The sequence below is a fragment of the Vitis vinifera genome, chromosome 18 (genome assembly GCF_030704535.1).
Source record: "Vitis vinifera cultivar Pinot Noir 40024 chromosome 18, ASM3070453v1".
Classification (NCBI taxonomy): Eukaryota; Viridiplantae; Streptophyta; class Magnoliopsida; order Vitales; family Vitaceae; genus Vitis; species Vitis vinifera.
The window spans coordinates 28,107,747-28,124,750 of record NC_081822.1 but is presented as its reverse complement, the minus strand read 5'-3'; the positions used below and the strand labels follow the sequence as shown (position 1 = coordinate 28,124,750).

At 33.5% G+C, this 17,004-nt stretch overlaps 1 protein-coding gene across 1 annotated transcript in view; it reads right to left on the bottom strand.

The window, feature by feature from the left end:
• Positions 1-205: 205 nt before the first annotated feature.
• The window catches only part of LOC104882714 (uncharacterized), a 92,562-nt gene continuing 75,763 nt past the window's right edge, over positions 206-17,004 (bottom strand). Inside the window, exons 2-3 of the mRNA XM_059734869.1 lie at positions 2,049-2,621; positions 206-1,876 (exon numbers count right to left, since the gene is read on the bottom strand). Of these exons, the coding sequence (XP_059590852.1) occupies positions 602-1,876; positions 2,049-2,558 (1,785 nt within the window). The 5' untranslated portion in view covers positions 2,559-2,621 and the 3' untranslated portion in view covers positions 206-601. The remainder of the gene's footprint in view (positions 1,877-2,048; positions 2,622-17,004) is intronic.

The window sequence follows — 17,004 nt, the reverse complement described above, 5'->3', positions numbered from 1 at the left end:
CCAAAAAACATGCCCTTTAAATGCCAGTCCTTCAGCTAAAAATTGAGCAAACAATTGGTACTCTAAGCATCATTCTTCAAGGCATAGGTTTTAAAACAATTCTCAATTAGGCGATCAAAATTGATGAAGATTTTGAATTGAGTACTTGTAGTTTAAAATCCCAAGCTTCTTCTCAAGATTGGTTTAATGATTAAGAATGGAAGCATAAGATGAACACAGATCAGATTTCATATATAAGAAAACATGTAAATATATATCTTACAGAGCTTTCTGAAATGCAAAACTTAGAAAACTAAGCAAGTCATACCTAAGGGGCTGATCACTTCGAAATTCAGAAATTCAAATCAATCAGAATAAGGAATTCTTCCCTATCTTATGGACTATAGTCTCCTTTTGAGTTTCAGCAATCAGAACAAGGATTCTACAAGGACTTCAGCTCATAACATGGATTTGGTTGTTCTCATGTTTTGGGATGATGAATTAGTCAGCTAATGTTTTAGCTTCCATGGATCATTATCTGATAAATGTGAACTCCAACATGCCAATATTCCTCAAGTCATCCAAGCTTAAAAAAACAAACAGAAAACAATGAGCAAATGGTCTACAATAATCCCTTGCCAAGCTTATCCTCAATTCCAAGCCAGTCAGGCATTTGATCTTTCAAGCCTCGCAAGATGGCCTCAGATTGATCCAGCTCATGCTCTAGCTGTGCCATTTCAACTTTCATTGCACTCAAGCGAGTGAGCATCATGGCCCTCTTGGCCTCAGCCTGTGCATAGTGAATCAGAGGCCCCACAGTAACAAATTGAGTTCTTAACCAATCAACCTTAACCTGTGCCCTCTCCAAATCGCTCAATGTACTACAAATAAAGGAGATATCTGCATCTGATAGTTCTCGGGCAGTGTGCTGCTGCATCAGTTGCACAATCTTCACTATGGAGGCTAGAAACTGGGCTCGAAACTGGGGCGCTGTAAAGCAGCAGTCAGCAGTTATGTCCCCATACTTGGTAAATATTTGCTCCAAAATTGAATAGCCTGCAGGAGAGAACCCAGGTCCTTGAACTTGAATACTGGTTTCCCTGATCCATGCCAAACTTACTGCCAGAGCATGTGGGCCTATTTGGGGAATAGACCCTTCATCCCTTATAATCCCCTGGTGCTCGGCTTGGGGAGGAGGTTGTAGGTTTGAGCTTCCCGGCACCAATGTGCTAGCATTGGTCATGGTTGAGATGGGGAGAGTAGGATTTTGGACTGCGGGTGGTGCTCTCCTACCCTGAAGTTCATGACTCGAAATAATGGTAGGTGATGAGTCTGAGCCAACTGTTGAAAAAGAGGATAGGATGGGCTTCTCAGGAGCACTGGTAAGGGTGGTTAGTGGCACTGGGGCCCGACTTGGAGAGAAGGGAGTAAGAAGTTCAACAAAGCTTTGAGGCAAAGGAATTGAGACATGAACAGCTGAAGTAGGCGGCAATTCGGAGACCCTATCTTTCACTAGTATCCCATCATTAGAAATGTTCTCCACATCATTAGCAGTGTGTTGTAGTACATCCTCAGTGCCCTTTACCTCAACCTCTTCGTTGCCATGAGTGAATACCCAATCTGGCAGATTACTGCTCATTGTATCCTCCTTTTCCTCTTGTGGCTGAGGAGGAATAAACACTTTTTTAGGGTGTAGTGGGGGTAATTTCTTTCCCTTCTCAAGAGCTTGGGTAGTGCTTGTGGGTTTCCAGGCCTCAGCCTGTCGTGTTTTCTGGCCCTCAAATGATTCAGCTGCCATAATATGAACCACTCCTGCAGCGTTGTTAGCATCCCGAATGGTTTGATCTACGTCTTCAGCTTCATCAAGGATGGAGGGAGTATGGACCTTGGATAGACCCTAAGGCACCAGAAAAAGAAGAGTAAAAAAGAAAGTATTCATAAGTGTCTTTTCAATTCGCCAACAAAAACCGAAAGGTGGGCAGAAGAGAAAATGATACGTTCATTAATTCCTAGTCAAAAAAATTAAAACCTGGTATTAGCTGTGCATGAGAAGCGATGGGTAGTTTTACCTCTTCTTCTGCCCTTTTGGAGTCGGTTACTTGAGATTCGACTGGTTCAAATACATGTTTAGAGCGAATATTCCGAGAAAAAACACCCAAGCGCAATTTATCCCTATCGAGGATGTTCTTATTTGACCTTTGATTACGGCTTTCAAGGTCATGGTTATGCTCAAGATGAAGTTCTGTAATCACCCATTGTCCATTTTCAAGTGTAACTTGGACATGGGCATTGCAACCTGTTCTTGTTTCTTTTCTCTGATACTTGTTTTTGGTCTGATTGGATTGGTTCTTGGCCCGAAAACCTTCGCATGAACAAAGAAAAAATCGTCTTTTAATGTCCCCATTTGATAGCCTTTGTACCTTACCTTTTCTCACTTTAAAACCGATCTTCTCAGCATAGTGGTAGTAAAATTTTTCAGCATCCATCTCTGACATGAACACCATTCCTTTCAGTGGTATCTGACAATCAACTTCAGGCTCTTCCCCATCTAAACGAACAGGTGATTCAACCTCATCCATATCATCGTCTCTTGACAGGAATGAATCAAACAAGAAACTGCCATCCCTATCCCTATAGTAGTACTGCTTTCAGAAGAAAAAAGAAAAGGGAAATGATTGAGGGATGGAGAGATCAAGAAAAATATGAATCTCTTGCAGAAAAAAATTTATTTCCAGTATTCTTTTTTGCTTGATAGCTAACCGGATATGAATCCTTGTTGCAATTAATCCATATTAACTAGGAATAATACAACAGAACCGTCACCAAATGCTCACCTTGTAGTAGTACTTAATTAAAAACAATCATCTCAAGCGGAATTCAACTTGACATCTAACTAATTAGAGGTACTCAAGCTGAGCTCAACTTGCTCTTAGTTTTTCAAAATTGAATTGGGCTTAAACTATGATTAATTTTGTTAGGTTAGATAGGAGTCAAACAAGTGCAACATGCCAATAGGCTAGTCAACAATAAATAGGAAAAAACTTATTATTTTATATATCATTTTAGCAAATTATCAAAAAATAAATAGTCTAGTCAACAATAAATAGGAAAAAACTCATTATTTTATATATCATTTTAGCAAATCATCAAAAAATATGTAGTGTAAGAATGCATAACAAAAGCGCAAGTTAATAGTTTTTCCTTGAAAATATTAAAAAAAATATATATACAAAATGAAGATTACAAAACCATATAAATACCACATGGAGCTAGGTTCGGCTTTGGTTGAAAAGGTAGATCCAAACTCAATAAAAATTGACTTGAGGTGAAAAAGAAAAGGTAAGCACAAATCCAACCCAATTTTTAGAATTAATTCATTGGCAATTCATCCTAAGAATGGTTTGAATGGGCTTAAGTGGAACCTACCCTTTAAGAACAAAGTGGGTTTAGGAGGAGAATAACTGATTAATTCATCAGGGTGAGTTAGAGGACTTTTCATGAAACATTTCTACACCTTTTACTCTTCGTTGATATTTTTTCTTCCATTAGTTTGGTAATTAAAATTACAAGGACTCTGTGTATTAGTCAAGATTTTATAAGCTATGAAGATGAGAGCCATAGAATTTCTACATGAACTGAACGAAATTCGTGAAATGCATTCAACTTACTTGGTTACTTTCATATAAATATACACAGCTCCTGAAACGTCGGGCCTGGAACCGCAGGAACTGTATATGCCAGTAGAGTTGAATGTGATATCCCGATCAAACTCAGCAGGAGGCATTGAACCCCTTTCTTCGATGGGATGAGCATAGCCGCTAGCTTTCCAACCGCCCTCGGTTAAAGAGTTGTAAGAGTTTTCAGAAAGCAATACTAGAGGTTCCGATCCAGTTGACTTACAGGGATCTGGAGGATCGCTTCTCTCCATGAGTGGAGGCTAGAGTGTCTTTTTGGCATTCAGCGGTTTATATTGGGGCTGGGTCTCAAAAGTATATATTTATATGAAAGTAACCACTAGCAGTCTCATTATGCTGCCTTTTTTTCTTCTTTGATTGTTACTCCTTTGATATTTCACTTAAAATTAATGGAGAGAGCAACCATTTCCCTGTCGGTGGCCCAACAATTCTAAGGTTGTGTAATCCGTCAAGTAACCTAAAAATATATTAAAAATAAATAAAAAATCTCATGCTTGATTTTATTATAAAATATATATATATATATATAAAAATCAACTATAATTAAAATTAATTAATTACAATTTTATATATATTTAAATTATTTAATCTTTATATAAAAAAATTAAAATAACATAAAAATACTTTATTAATTTTCAATTTATTTTTTTATTTTTATTATGTCTCTTAATTTCCTTTTTCTTATATTTTCTCACTAAAGTTTTCTTAACCAACATAACCAAAATGTTTATAGTCTTGGCCCATTATTAATAAGATTAATTGATTAAAACTTAAAAGAGATGAAAAGATTTTAAATTTGTAAAATTAACCGCTCTCATTTTTTAACTTGAAGAGTTTTTTGATATAAATATCTTTCAATATTTTTATTATTTACATATGTGTTTTAAAAGAAAGAGTCATTTTCGCAAGAAAAAGATGAGAATAGTTTTGTTCAAAATAAGTATTTTTTAGATTCAAAAAAGGTGAAAGGTTAGTTTGGATGATTTCATCCCTTTCAATTATCCCTTGTTCATATTATCAGTTGAATAGTGGTATTCACTCAGTTTCCTTCATTGCGTGCTTAGTAGTTAATGGCATTTAATTTCGGAGCAGTAGAATTTCCATGCAAGCATTCACACAAGTGAGAGGACTTCATAGGTCAAGAAAGAGGATGGAGATAATAATTGAATTTGTGGAGTGGGGTAGAGTTTCCATGAAAGCATTCACACAAGTGAGAAGACTTCATAGGTCAACAACGAATATGGAGATAATAATTGAAGGTGGGGAGGGGGCGGTGTTTAGACTTTGTCTTTTTATAACTCTCTCACCTATCTAGGAAAGGTTTTGTTTTTTTTACCCCTAATTTAATGATCTGATTTTTTTCATATACATATAGGGTCAAACTTTATCATATATTTTTTCTTAATTATATTGATTTATGTCAATTCTTACTTATAATTAACTTTCAACTATAATTAATCTTTTTTTTAATTATTTCTTCTTCCTTTTATTTTATTTCATTATATTTATTTACACTATTTTGAAAACCGGACCGGATCAGTAGGTCCAACCGGTTCAACCGTCGGTCACATTTCCGGTCTATTCCACTGGGTTCTAAACGAATCCAACTGTTCAAGTTGCCCCCTTTTTTCTATAAGTATGGAAGACTCCCTTGTATAAATTTTTTTTGGCAAAAGCACATAGTTGGGCCTTGTTTTATTATGACAAAGCCCACACCAGTGATGTCTTTGCCCTCAATGACCAAAAGGGTTTGAACCTTGCAAACCTAAGACGCCACTCAGATACACTCCTTTTATTATTTAATATGCTGAATAAAACAATATATATTGGATTTTAAATTTTTTATAATATTAAATAAAAATAATATAATATTTTTAAAAATTATAAAATTAGTTTAAACTTTCATTTTTAATATATTATATATATTTCATTTAATAAAATTTCAAATACTAATATGATTTAATTTGATAATATCAAAGATATAAACAAATATTATTGATTTTTAATTTATTCATATATATTTTTAATTTTTTTATAATTATTTTTAATTTTAATAATATATAAATTACATATTTATGATATCATCAGTTCGATCGCGGTTTAACCACTGGTCCAACCAGTAAACCGTGAATTGGTAACTTTTTCAGTTCGATAACCGATCCGATTATGAAAACATTGCTTATTTATTTATTTTTTTCAAAACCCTTAAATAAATTTTAATTTTTTCAGAATTGAATAATTTTTTATTATCTTGCAACTATTGTTTTTTTTTTTTTTGTAAACTATATTTCTCATTTCTTAATAAAACTTAATTTCTAAAAATAAAAAATTTCATACTCATATTTTATTTTATTTTATTTTTTTATAATTAATCCTTCAAAATTAAAATTATTAATTCTAATAATAGGTAAGGCTTATTTAACTTTCTAAGAAATTTTCTATAGTGAGGGTGACATGGACCAAATTCAAATCACTTATTTGACCACTAAAGTTCTTCAAATTTTACCAATCCAAATCTAGCACATGTTCTTAATTTTGCCTTTTTGATTTTTCAACCACTATTTTACTTAGAAATTTTCAAACTCTCAGGCCTAAAATACTTGGTTATTATATCCTTACCCCTAAAATAAAATAAATAAAATAAATAAAATAAAATTAGTCCCAATATTTAGATTAACTTAAAAAATTGTTGAAAAGTTGTGGATGGTATCACCTCATTTCCTCATTGACTTCTTAAGCTGCTTATTTCATCCCATGATGTTGCCACTATACTTTCACTACAGAAATCACCTTGTTCTTAAACTTGTGTTCCTCAACTTCCAAAATATGCAAAGGTTCCTTTGAATATGACGTATCTTTGTTAACATGAATATCTTGCAAGTTAATTAGACAAGTCGGATATGGAGTACTTTTCCTTAGCATTGATATGTGGAAGACATCATGCACATGGGATAGCTATTAAGGCAATGTTAACTTATATGCTACCAAGCCAATTTTGTTATCAACTTGAAATGGTCCACCAAATCTAAGGGCTAACTTACCCTTCTTCCTAAACTAGCTAGAATATGGCCATTCGAAATGACATAAAGACCCAATCCCCTTCTTCAAATTCCAAGGACCTTCTTCTTTGGTATGCATAACTTTTCTACCTACCTTGAGCATTCTTGAGTTTTTTTTTTTTTTTTTTTTTGATGAGTTGTATTTTTTCTATAGTCTCTTAGACAATCTTAGGTCCAAACAAACTATTCTCTTCTAACTATGTCCAACACAAGAGCGTTTTACATGTTCTCCCATAGAGTGCTTCATAAGTCACCATGTCGATACTAGATTGATAGTTATTGTTATATGCAAACTTTGTTAAAGATAAATAGTTTGCCCAATTCTCTCCAAAGTCCAGGATGTATGCCCTCAACAAGTCTTTTAGAATCTGGATTACTTTCTTTGGCTGATCATCTATTGGGGATGAAATGCAATGTTAAAATTCAATTGGGTGGCCAAAGCCTTTTGCAAACTCTGCCAAAACTAAGAAGTAAATTTAGGTCCTTGTCAGACACTATAGACAATGGTATCCTATAAAATCTCACAATTTCCTATATATATAACTTAACCAAAGAGTTCATAAAGTCAATAGTCTTCATGGCTAGGAAATGAGCTAATTTAGAGAGGTAGTCCACAATAACCCAAACTCTATTTTTCTTCTTTCTAGTTGTTGAAAACCTTATCACAAAGTCCATAGTGATGTGATTTCATTTCCACTCAAGTACAAGCAATGGTTGCAACAACCTTGCAAGCTTTTGATGTTCGACTTTCACTTGTTGACAAATTTTACAATTAGCTACATATTGAGCAATGTCTCTTTTCATTCCACTCCACCAAAATTGTCTCTTTAGGTCTTAATACGTTTTGGTACTCTTAGGGTGAATGGTATACTTTGTGCTATGAGCATCTGCTAAAAGTTTATTTCTCAACCCTACATCCCTTGAACACACGATCTTCTGTTAAATCTCACACTCCCATCTGCATGCATAGACCAATTATTGTCTACTCCACCTTCTACCAACTAGGCTTTAACCTTCTCTAAAATCTCACCATGTACATGGGTTTCTATTATTTTTTGGATGATCTTTTGTCTAGCCGACATACTATAGAAGCATTGACCTTGTCCTTCCCAACCAAGACACAACTCAAAATCCTCAATAACTACATACATCTTGAACCCTCTCAACCATAAGCTAGAAAATTGTCCATAGTTCTTTCTACTCATGACATCTGTTATAATATTTGTCTTTCTAGGATAGTCATGAAAGGCAAAATCATAATCTTCCAATGTCTCCACCCATCTTCACTGAAGATGTATTTTAAACTTTTATGATTAGAGCACACCTTAAATTTCTTTCCATACAAGTAGTGTCTCCAAGTCTTGAGGACAAAAACCACTGTTGTAAACTCTAAATCATGTGTTAAATAGTTTCTAACAAATGACTTTAATTGCCTTGAAGCATAAGCTGTTGGGATTGAACCCCTAAAAGCAAGACATAATGTAACAAAGTTAGACTTAATTATCCATTTGCTATCCCTTGGGTGTATTGACATTGATTCGAGCATTTAGCCCATATCTCTTACTTTGTACATGACTTGGGTGCATTAGGAGTTGTATAGAAGATATAAGTCATAGGTTCCTTATAAGTAGATAAGTTGTCCATAGTTAGTTCATGGATTTGGGCAATCTAGTAGAGAATATAGTGCACTACCTCCTAATTGAAGGGATGGCTTGTTTATGTCATCAGGATGGGTTTCCTATGGTGAGTATACTAGTATATGTGATGCACATTGGACAGGACTTATGATGAATCATGATGCCAAGCTATCAATTGTTATTATTCACCAAGATACTATACTGCATGGACTCTTAACCTTGAGAGGATATTGAGCTTATGCCAAAATCAATAAGAGGTTTTGACTTATGGGTGAGACCTTAAAGTGGTCATATATCTCTATGGATTGGATCACTGTTGATGGAGGCTTATGGTAATAGGTATTCTCAATAAAGACATTATGATATCTCATGGCATTGAGATAGCGTGTCCCCTTGGGTGATCCAAAGGACATGTAATCATGAAATATGTGGTCATAGTAATTCCTTTAATGGAATTTGACATATGCTCCTTGGAGCTAGAGTGTGTCATTTGATCACATAATAAGTGAGATATGTAACTTAAGGACTTGAGAGGTAATCTTGATAGATGATAACACTACCTTATTGGATTACGGACACAGTTAATGGGGAGTCTGCATGTAGTGGATAGTAGGTCATAGACCAGAACACTTGATGTCTCATTGTAAAGCAGTAGTCAACAGTTATGTCCCCATACTTAGTAAATATTTACTCCAAAATGGAATCACCTGCAGGAGAGAACCCATGTCCTTAGACTTGAATACTTGTTTCCCTAATCCACGCCAAACTTAGTTTGAGGAATAGGCCTTTCATTCCTTAAAATCCCCTGGTGCTTGCCTTAGGGAGGTTGTAGGTTTGAGATTCCAGGCACCAATGTGCTAACATTAGTCATGGTTGGGATGCGGATAGTAGGAGTTTGAACTGTCGTTGGTGCTATGCTACCCTGAATTTTAGAACTCAAAATAATGAGAGGTGACAAGTCTAAGCTAATTGTTGTAAAAGAAGATAGGATGAGCTTCTCGTGAACATTGGTTAGGGTGGTGGTAAGTGGCACCGAGGCCTCACTTGAAAGGAAGGGAGTCGAAAGTCCAATCAAGCTCTAAGGCAAAGGAATTGAGACATGAACAGCTGAAGTAGGTGGCAACTCAGAGACCCTCTCTTTCACTAGTATCTCATCATTAGAAATGTTCCCCACATCATTGGCAGTGTGTTGTAGTGCTTCCTTAGTGCCCTTTACCTCAACCTCTTTGTTGCCATAATTGAATACCCAATATGGCAGATTATTGCTCATTGTATCCTCTTTTTCCTCTTAAGGTTGAAGAGGAATAAACACTTTTGTAGGGTGAAGTGGGGGTAATTTCTTTCCCTTCTCAAGACCATGGGTAGTGCTCGTGGGTTTTTGGGGCTCAGCCTGTTGTGTTTTGAGGCCGTCAAATGACTCAGCTACCATAATATGAATTGTTGGATTTTTAAGGATATGGAAACAAATGACTAGCCCAAAAAACACAAACAAAGAGCACAATTAATAAGAAGAAAAACTTATCGGCTGAGGCGTGACAAACACTGTCCTTGAAATTGATCCACCCTTCTCGAAGACGAACTTGATGCACTAGGGTACTAGTGGTCTACCTCCAGGATTCAATTGTCAGATCTCGCATTGGGTGCACTTTATAAGCGAGATGTGTACAACTCAAGTTTTGAAATAATTCCTCCAGATAGATGTATGAAAAAAAAACTCTTTAAAAATCTCTTTGAAAAATTCTCTAAAAAATTGGTATTCATATATAGAGAGTGAGGGGTGACTTGCTTTTATAGGCCACTAACACAATCCTAATGGGACTCTACTTGTAATCAGAACATGACTCAAAGTGGAAGGGGAATCTACTTATAAGTGGAATGGGACTCCACTAGCACAATCCCAATAGGACTCTTCCCAAAAATATAAGACTAATAAAATAAAATAATTCTTAATAGGACTCTTCCCAAAATAAAAATTATATACACTCTTCTACAATCCCCCATAGAGTGTAAACATAATTTTTTTATTTTTTTGGAGGAAAAAAAAATCCAATGCATCAGTACTGGTGCCTAAAGGCTATGAACTAGTATTAGGACAAATAAGTATTGAATCACAAAACACGGTGAAAATAAATTTCTATGAGCTAGTGTTTCTTAATGTAACTTAAGGGACTTTTATCCACATTGGTTTTCTCAACTACACTACGAGTTGTATAAAACGGGTTGGCACAAATAGGCCATGCACCCCCTGGATATTCATGAGAGCTCTAAAGAACCTGCCTAAGTTCTCATAGGAAGCGGCCCCACCTCCACTCTCATATAGGTGAATCCATCAAGTATGTTCTGCATTTAAACATACCATCCATAAAGAATATGGTATTCATTAAGAGTAAACACTCAACCTTAATCAATGCAGAATACGCGCTATCTACACCTTAGAGATAGACTCTCATACAATTAAAGTTGATAGAGCACCTCAAGTCAACAAGTGATTTGTTATTACCCATATGAACCTACTTCATGGAATTTCCATTCTAATAGGTTGGGTTACCACCACTCTTAACTTATGTAATAGGCATAAGCCCCATCCCCCTCGATGTTTCTTCCACTAGTTTTTTATTTAGTGGTTTGGTTAAAAGATCAGCCAAATTCAACTCTGACCTCACAAATTCTAGGGATATAACCCCTGTTTCAAGCAACTATCACACAATATTGCGCCTTAGGCGTATATGCCTGTTCATCCCATTAAATAGTTTACTCTTAGCCTTAGCAATTACAGTTTGGCTATCACAATGCATAGACACAGATGGGGTTGGTCTCGTCCATAAAGGGATATCTGCTAAGAGGTTTCTAAGACACTCAACCTTAGAACTTGTCTTTTCTAAGGCAATAAACTCAACCTTCATAGTAGACCAAGTAATGCAAGTTTGCTTGACATACTGGATTTCATCTTATCTGAATCTGAGATCCAATTTGCATCACTAAATCCTTCAAGGACACTTGGAAATCCACTAAAGCACAAACCATAGTTAATGGTGCCCCTCAAATACTTAAGGACTCTATAAACAACAGTCCAATGGTCCTGATTAGGACTTTGGTTGTTCCAACTCAATCTACCTACTGCATAAGCAATATCAGGTTTGGTATAGTTCATTAAGTACATTAGGCTCCCTATGATTTGAGCATACTCTATTTGGGTAGCACTATGTTCTCTATTTTTCTTCAACTGTGAGCTGGGATCATAAGGAGTTGACACTAGTTTACAATCAGAGTGTTCAAACTTCCTTAGGATCTTTTCCACATAGTGCTCTTAAGAAAGTTTAAACCCATTAGGTGTTCTAGTTATTTTAATTCCTAAAATCATCTTTGCCTTTCCTAGGTCTTTCATATCAAACTTAGAACCTAGGAATTTCTTGGTCTCACACACAACCTCTAGGCTAGTTCTAAAGATCAACATGTCATCAACATAAAGACAAATGACTACACATGTGTTATCCTCATACTTGTTGTAGATACACTTATCGGCATCATTAATGGAATATCCATTATTTATTAACACATGATCAAATTTGTTGTGCCACTGTTTGGGAGCTTGTTTTAACCAACTTACACGCCTTTTTCTCCTTCCCTGAAATTACACAACCCTCAAGTTGTTCTATATAAATTTCCTCTTCCAAATCTTCATTCAAGAATGCAGTCTTGACATCCATTTGGTGTATCACCAAATTATGAATTAACATTGCATCAAAGGTTTTAGGACCTAGTTTTCATTTTTTTTTAGGTTAAGGGAGAAGAACTTTAGCTAAACACCCCCACACTTTTAGGTATGTTATATTAAGTGCATAACCCTCTCACAACTCATAAGTAGTTTTACCAGTTTTCTTGTAAGGTTTTCTATTTTGAATATAACATGAGAATAGGATAGCTCCCCCCCTCCCCACAAGTTTAAGGGTACTTCTGAACTTATCAACATTGTATTCATCATTTCTTTAAGGTCCTATTTTTCCTTTTTGCTACTCCATTAGACTCAGGGGAATAAGGAGGAGTAGTTTCATGAATGATCCTATGATCTTCATAAAAAGAATGAAAGGGATTGGACTCATACTCTCCTCCCCTATCAGTTCTAAGCCTTTTAATTTTCTTACTTAGTTGATTTTCCACTTCATTTTTGTACTTGATGAAAACATCTCTTGCTTCATCTTTGTTTCTCAAAAGATATACCCTTGTATACCTTGAGTAGTCATCTATGAAAGTTATGTAGAATCGTTTACCACCTCTAGTCATTGTATTTTTTAGGTCTCCTAAGTCACTGTGTATTAAACTTAGTAGATTTGATTTTCTTTCAACTTATTTGCAAGATTTCTTTGTTGGTTTAGATTCTACACAAGATTCACATTTTCCATGGTTTTCTAAGGACAGTTTAGGGATTAAACTCAATTCAACCATTTTCTTCATATATGAAAAGTTCACATGCCCTAGTCTACCATGCCAAATATCACAAGAATCAACTATGTAAGTAGAAGAAGAAGATGCATTATTATTGATAATATCATAAACATTCAACATAAATAAACCCTGATTATAATAGCCATTTCCCACAAATGCATCATTTTTGGTTAAAACTCTTTTATCAAAGTCAAACAAGATCCTTACTCCTGTTCTTTTTTTTTTTTTTTTTTTTTAAATAGTTGGGTTTTGGACCTTGTTTGATGCATTGGGCTTGGTCCTAGATTTTTGCTTTCTGGACCTATTGTTTTTGGGTTTGGATTTTTCTTCTACTACACTAGCCTTAGAAGACAATTCCTTAGCTTTCTCAACATTGTCCCTATTTTTGTTTTGTTCCTCAATCCTAATATGGATTATGATGTCCTCTAGGAACATTTGTTTCCTTTTATGTTTCATGTCATTTTTGTAGTCTTTCCAAGAATCTGGAAAAGTCTCTACTAAATAACCAACCATAAAAGGTTCGAGTAATCTAATGTCTTTAATAGCTAAGTCATTAATCAACAAGTGGTAGTCATGGAATTGAGATGATACATCTCTATCCTCGGTCATTTGGAAATTTCTAAAATTCCCTATGGCATATTTTTAAGTTCCTGCATCTTCCAAAATATATTTTTTTATTCATTATATCCCAAATTTCTTTTGCAACTTTAAATTGATAATAAATATAAAAAAGTTCATTAGAAAGGGCACTCAAAATAGCATGTCTAACTTGTTTATTTCCAGTTTCCCAAGTTGGTAACAAATGAGAACCATCTTCTGGTTTTAGGTCAGTCAAAATGTGTCTCAAGTTCACTACATCAATTGCAGAGAAAACCATTTCCTACCAACTCTTAAAGAATGTCCCATTGAAGGGATCAATTTTAGAGGTGTCAGGACGGGTGTGAACTAGAGAAGCTTCCATTTGGATATATTTCAAGATTGTTGGATTTTAAGGGTATGAAACAAATGACTAGCCCAAAAGACATAAACAAATAACATAATTAATGAGAAGAAAAACTTATCGGTTGAGGCGTGACAAACACTATCCTTGAAATAGTTCTACCCTCCTCGAAGAAGAACTCGATGCACTAGGGTACCAGTGGTCTACCTTTAGGATTCAATAGTCAGATCTCGCCTTGGGTGCACTTTGTAAGCGAGATGTGTACAACTCGAGTTTTGAAAAAATTCCTCCAGATAGATATGTGAAGAAAAACTCTTTAAAAAACTCTCTGAAAAATTGTTATTCATATATAGAGAGTGAGGGGTGATATGCTTTTATAGGTTACTAACACAATCCCAATGGGACTCTACTTGTAATCAGAACATGACTCAAAGTGGAAGGAGATTCTACTTATAAGTGGAATGGGACTTCACTAGCACAATCCCAATAGGACTCTTCCCAAAAAATATAAGACTAATAGAAATAAAATAAAATAATTCCCAATAGGACTCTTCCCAAAATAAAAATAAAAATAAAAATAAAAATTATTTACACTCTTCCTACATGAACCACTCCTGCAGTGTTGTTAGGATCCCGGATGGTTTGATCTACATATTCAGCTTCATCAGGAATGGAGGAAGTATGACCCTGGATGGACCCTAAGGCACCAGAAAAAAGAGAGTAAAAAAGAAAGAATTTATAAGTGTCTTTTGAATTCACCAACAAAAACCGAAAGGTGGACTGAAAGGAAAATGATACGTTCATTAATTCCAAGTAGTCAAAAAACTAAATATCTTGTATTAGTTGTGCATGGGAAGTGATGGGTAGTTTTACCTCTTCTTTTGCCTTTTTGAAGTCGATTACTTGAGCTTCGACTGGTTCAAATAGATGTCTAGAGCGAATATTCCGAGAAAAAACACCCAAGCGCGGAGAAAGTTCTTATTTGACCTTTGATTACGGCTTTCAAGGTCATGATTATGCTCAAGATGAAGTTCTGTGACATGGGCATTGCAACCTGTTCTTGTTTCTTTTCTCTGATAGTTCTTTTCTTAAATTATGCTTAATTTTGTTGGGTTAGATAGGAGTCAAACAAGTTTCATATTGAATTTCAATAGGGTTCCACTGAGCCCACCTCCAATGTTCTTTTTTCATATCATCTCATTTAATTTCTTCTGTATTTATGCCAAAATTTACATCATGAATGATGGGAAATGTTTAATAAGCTAGTGAACAATAAATAGGAAGAAACTAATTATTTTATATATCATTTTCACTATTTTCACTTTTTTCCGTATCCTTCTCATATTTGTCGTACTCTCATAATAGCTTTTGTACCCTCCTCAAATTTATGCTTTTTGTTTATTTTAAATTTTATTTAATATTATTTCAATCCACTAGTTAAAAAAAATGCTATCAATATTTAACCAAATCATATGCATACAAAAATTGAAATATCATTCTCTATTAACTATAAATTTAAAACTAACAATATAATAACAATAAAAGAAATTAATAATACTATTTTAATTTAATAATAGATTCTATATTTTAATTTTGACCAATAAATGCTTTAATGAATATGTTTCAAAAGTGTTTTTTTACATAGTCCTTGAGTTATAAATTAGCAATATAAAATAAATTACAATTATTTTTTTACTAAATTTTTTTAATGCTTAAAAAAGGGAAAATTTAAATAATTACTTAATATAATTCCTTGATAATCATCTTATAAATGATTTTTTTTTTCAAAAATCTTTTCTTTTCTATATAAATAATATATTACAAACAATATAAATCTTTACCAAATATGTTGTAAAAAAAAATATTTTAAATCATAATCTATGAGTTAGAACATTTTTTTACCAAATATTTTTAAATATAATATAATTTAATTTTGGTTTTTTTTTTCAAATATTCCTTACATATATTTTAGTATCATAAAAAAATCAATCAACTTTTTTATTTTTATCTTTACAATCAGATCTTCAATTTTCTAATGTCTTTATCACCAAAAAAATCTTCTAACTTTGTCATTCCCCTTTTGATTCTCAAACCTTCTCTATTCAACTTTTCAATATTACAATTTATAATTTTGATTTGGTTATTAAGTAAATTAAATTTTATTTATCCCATTTGGAAAATAAATTCTTAAATACATGATGTATAAGATTATAACTCTTTAAAATTTACTTTAACTAATTGGTGACTTGTTTAATATATATTTCTTTTAATTGTGATACCTTTATATATATCCTCATTTTATTGATTGTAAAAAGAAGGTATAGGTAGAAAACTTTTCGATACTAAAGCAAACCACTAATAATAATTGTTCATAACTTACAACATCGATACCCATACAATTAATTTTCATGAAAAAGACTCTTTTACCATAAAATATTTTTTTAACCATAATAATTTTTAATGAGAAAAATTCTTTTACCAGGGAATACTTTTTTAACCACAAATTAATTTATGGTAAACACATAGTCGTTGTGGTGGAAAGAGCTAGTCATACGTATTGAATTGTTAGGGCAGCATAAAGGCAACTTTATTTTAGCTTTTGGACTTTAGGGTGTCTCCTTTCAGAAAATCAGTCAATTTCCATTCAAGAAATTGCTTGACATCATTGTTATCTACATATCCGATGAACCTTTAACTATTGGGAGAAAAGACTTGTGTTTCTTAGGTCAATGGAATGAAATTCCGTTCTCCATTCACCTACCAAGATTGAATCAATAATAATGTAAATTAAATTAATGTCATATAAATTGAATTTATAAATTTTATAAAATTAAAATAAAAAATTGTTTTTACAAACAATTAAAATTATCAAAATGAGTTTTTAGTTTTGTTTTTTTCTTTACAAAATAATTTATCAAATACTCTTATTTAAAAAAAATGCCAAAAAATTATTTTTTAACTTAAAAATATTTTTTAAAAATAAGTTTGAGAAAATAAAACTCAATAGAACTAAAATATTTAAAAAAAAAAATTGTGGATTCATTTCCATAATTTCTCAACTGCAGTTCTACTTCTGGAAATAAACTCAACTACCTTTTGCTTCAATGGAAAGCTTAGAAACTAAAATGACTCACAATCAAGTGCTTTCTAATTTCATTAAATGGAAGCTAAATACTTGTAATTTTTGTCATTTTAATAGTAGAATAGATTGACAAGCAAAGGATGCCATGTGGAGTTTAATTTAATATCAA